The sequence below is a fragment of the Oncorhynchus clarkii genome, chromosome 21, assembly GCF_045791955.1.
Source record: "Oncorhynchus clarkii lewisi isolate Uvic-CL-2024 chromosome 21, UVic_Ocla_1.0, whole genome shotgun sequence".
In the NCBI taxonomy this organism is placed as follows: domain Eukaryota; kingdom Metazoa; phylum Chordata; class Actinopteri; order Salmoniformes; family Salmonidae; genus Oncorhynchus; species Oncorhynchus clarkii.
In genome coordinates, this window is record NC_092167.1 from 49,200,382 (window position 1) to 49,204,861 (window position 4,480).

The following is a 4,480-nucleotide window of genomic DNA, read 5'->3' on the forward strand; positions in this document are numbered from 1 at the left end:
GGGGGCCGAATACTTTCGCAAGGCACTGTATATATATACTATATATACAGTTGAAGTCGGAAGTTTACATAAACCTTAGCCAAATACATTTAAACTCAGTTTTTCACAATTCCTGACATTTAATCCTATTAAAAATTCCCTGTCTTAGGTCAGTTAGGATCACCACTTTATTTTAAGAATGTGAAATGTCAGAATAATAGTAGAGAGAATGATTTATTTCAGCTTTTATTTCTTTCATCACATTCCCAGCGGGTCAGAAGTTTACATACACTTGGTTAGTATTTGGTAACCAGACTTGTAGAGGTCTACCATTTTTTTTTTGGCCCCCTTGGCTTCTCTTTCTTTTTCTATGATTGATTAGTTGATTGACAAGGCATTTGATTGATCAGATAGTTGATTCAGCCATTAAAGGACAAACCCTGTGACTCTTCAAGCTGCAGTGTGTAACTTTTTGGTCGACTCTACCAAATTCACATAGAAATGTGAGCTGTAGATCTGTCATTCTCATTGAAAGCAAATCTAAGAATCGGTAGATCTGTTATATTTGAGCTATTTCTATGCTTCCCGTTCTTAAATTTGTTTTTTTGGTTGTTGTTTTTACTTTCGGGTTTTGTGTCCCAGCTTCAAACAGCTGACAATACAATATTTTTGGTTATGGAAAAGATATGTCACAGCGGTTTAGAGGGTACGATGATTCTCTACACTATACTTGCTTGTTTTGTCACATAAACTGAAATGAAGCTAATTAATATAATCTTATGAAACCAGGAAATGGCCTTTAACTGCATGCAAGGCTGTTTTCCAGACATTATACATGTCTCATCGCTGCGTCTTGACTCTCCTCACATCCTCAACTTTCTGCTACGTCCCAACAGCACCCTATTCCCTACATAGTGCAGTAGAACCATATGGGCCTATAGAAGGAAGAGGTGACATAATGATGACTCAGAGATGTAGCTAATGATTCAATCACATTACGTGGATAAAAGCTCTATTTGCGTTGTGTAAGCATTTGTCTTTTCAAAAAGTTTAAATAAAAGGGCTGGATTCTCCATTAACATACGGAGAGTATGCAGAACCCTTCCCCTTGTTCCACATTTTGTTACGTTACTGCCTTATTCTAAAATGGATTAAGTTAAAAAAAAAAAATCCTCATCAATCTACACACAATACCCAATAATGACAAAGTGGAAACAGGGTTTTAGACACTTTTGCAAATGTATAAAACTATATATGATACCTTATTTAGCCTCCATCATTCTTACATGGAATAAGTTTGGAACCACCCTGTCTGTATGTTTGTTGATACATGTATGTAAATGTGTAGGTGGTGGGTGACGTCAGTGGGCATACAGAATGTGCAGGTGGTGGGTGACGTCAGTGGGCATACAGAATGTGCAGGTGGTGGGTGACGTCAGTGGGCATACAGAATGTGTAGGTGGTGGGTGACGTCAGTGGGCATACAGAATGTGTAGGTGGTGGGTGACGTCAGTGGGCATACAGAATGTGTAGGTGAAACCTTCCGAATTCTAAGGGCACAAATAGAAAGAAAATAAACACCAGAGATGGTTTTACCGTTATTTTTTAGATTTTTTTTTGAGAAAAAACTGTTTACCGATAGAAAAGGAATCGGTTTATCCATGTTCGCCTTTTTACCAGTAGGATTAATCGAGATCTGCCTGCCTTTGTGAAAAAAACATCTTCCTCCTACCCTTCCCATCCATCCGTCTTCATATCAGCGCTCTCGTGCCTGCCCCCCGGTGCTCACTCTGAAGGAAACGGTAACGGTTGGCTCAGTCTCGAGCCCCACCTGCGCGTAGGACGAAGGCAAGAAGGGGCTGACTGTTATCACCGCACAGAAGCACAGAGTAACACTAACCGACGTTGATGTAATTGTTAACGGAAGACATCTGGGCTTTGTCTAATCTATGCTATGAGGTGAATGAATCAAACCATGGAAGGCGTGAAGAATAACCGAGAGGCACAGGGTAAATTAACTCATTGGATCCCGATAGAGGCGACGTTCAGTCAGCGTGGATAATGCGCATTTGCTGCAGGCTCTACTGTCATCACTACAGTGTAACCGGATCTCGACCGGCGACGGATGGGTTGACTCCCGCCGCGCCGAGGAGGTGGTCCCAGCCTCCGGCCCGGGCCGCCGCTCCCGGGGTGGGTCCCCATCCCTGGTCCCGTTAACCGTAGGGCCAACGGGAGGGCGTGTGCCAGGGGAAAGAAGAGAGAGAAAATGCAGACGGAGGTGCCAGTAGCCCCACCGCCGGAGATAGGAGAGGAGACCATAGCGGACGGGGAAGGGAGAGAGGAGACCATAGCGGACGGGGAAGGGAGAGAGGAGACCATAGCGGACGGGGAAGGGAGAGAGGAGACCATAGCGGACGGGGAAGGGAGAGAGGAGACCATAGCGGACGGGGAAGGGAGAGAGGAGACCATAGTGGACGGGGAAGGGAGAGAGGAGACCACAGCAGACGGGAATGGGAGAGAGGAGACCACAGCAGACGGGAATGGGAGAGAGGAGACCACAGCAGACGGGAATGGGAGAGAGGAGACCACAGCAGACGGGAATGGGAGAGAGGAGGTAGGATAAGGGGAACAGTGTGACTGTGTGTGAATAGGTTAGGGGTAATGGGGATCTTTGGACCCGCGTGCTTAGCCTAATTGTCTTTAAGGTCTACCACCAATAGGCTCGATCAGATGCTAATTTTTTTTATTTGTTTATCCTTATTTTTATAGATTTGTCACTCTTGTTTTATTCCCTCAAAGGAAACCGAGTGCATTCCTTCTTGTGGCCTTGTTGAGATATATATATATATATATATATATATATATATATATATATATATATATATATGTGTGTGATGCTGCATAGTTGAAAGGGGTCTAAATATGCATGCCTAGGCAGACACAACACATTTAGCCTAGAAATGAAAGGCCAAACTTATAGGGATGGTTGGCCTACGGGGGCTTTAAGCACAGAACATATCTATAGCATTTTCACACTTCCAACAAGATGTATTTTGTCAAAGGGAGAGAAAAAAAATCAATGGCACTTCCAAAAGGGGCAAATACAATATTACTGTACCATGGCGCTGGAATTGGAAACGTGCATTAAAAAGCAAGGTGCCCTATTTTAAGTACCTTATATTTCAGGCTGCCTCTTGCCTCTGAGACGCGTTTATGAATAGACCGACAGAATATAGAATTAGCTGAGGTTAATCAAGACGAAACACAATATAAACCTGCCATTATTAGCTGCTAGGCTGCTATTCTCATCTCCATTCCTCATCCCTTCGTGTTCAATCTCTCCCTCCATCTTTCCCTTGCAGTCCCATGTCTGCATTGCAGTCTGAAGGGAACAGATGCCCAACCGTAAAGGACTGTTTCTCTGCCTCATATTGTCTTGTTTTCAACACTTTGTACAAAATAATAAAATGCAGTACTACAGGATATTTCTTAACGTACCTCTTTATTAACTAGCTATAACTGGCATGTTCACGTATCTCCAACCAGGATCCAAACTGCCATGACCTAACCATTTGGGTGGTCTTAACCAATCATAGCACGGTGTGATATGGCGGTAAAAATGCAACCAATTACAATTCGGTATGTTTACACATCTCTCTTTTTCTCGCCACCTCTCACCTCATCTATTCCTTTAACAACATAGCCTACCGTCTCTCACCCTCCATCTCTCTCAGTCCCTGTCCTCATCTCGCTTTCTCTCACCTAAAAAAACGCATTTTGGTCATTCCTCCATCCCTCTAGTCCGGACCTGTCCCTGCTTCTCCCCTTCAATTGAAATTCTCAAGCCCCCCCCCCACTTCGCTGGCCATTTCTCGACGAATATGAATTATAAGAGGTGTGGAGGGCTAGTTATGTTTGAAGAGAGTCCTAGTTAGACATGTAGTAGTAGACTAGTCATTTCTCACTGAGAAGAGAAAAGCAAACAGCCATTTTAGAAGGACATTACTGGTAGATGTTGTCAACTGTCAGTTTAGTCCGTTAAAAACGTTGTTTCCCCCAAATCCACAACATTCCATGCGTGAGTCATCAGCGTTTTCCCACCTCTTGTTTCCCCGCCTCTTATAGTTACTTCCGCTCAGCGATCCAATCAGAATCCAGCAGATTTCAATTGTCTATTGGGGGGGGAGGAAATAGATAAAAACATCTATCAATTATTCAGTCAGTGTCTTTTTGTAAATACCTCGGTTTTACTGACAGTGGTTTGTAAATAACTCGGTTTTACTGACAGTGGTTTGTTTGTAAATACCTCGGTTTTACTGAATGTGGTATATAGCTAGGTAGCTAGGTTTTACTGACAGTGATTTGTTTGTAAATACCTCGGTTTTACTGAATGTGGTATATAGCTAGGTAGCTAGGTTTTACTGACAGTGGTTTGTAAATAACTCGGTTTTACTGACAGTGGTTTGTAAATAGCTCAGTTTTACTGACAGTGGTTTGTAAA

The 4,480-nt window shown here is 43.0% G+C and overlaps 1 protein-coding gene across 1 annotated transcript in view; it reads left to right on the forward strand.

Moving 5' to 3' along the window:
* Positions 1-2,194: 2,194 nt before the first annotated feature.
* LOC139379506 (transmembrane protein 151A-like) overlaps positions 2,195-4,480 on the forward strand; it is a 23,030-nt gene continuing 20,744 nt past the window's right edge. The window contains exon 1 of the mRNA XM_071122323.1: positions 2,195-2,593. Within this exon, the coding sequence (XP_070978424.1) occupies positions 2,246-2,593 (348 nt within the window). The 5' untranslated portion in view covers positions 2,195-2,245. The remainder of the gene's footprint in view (positions 2,594-4,480) is intronic.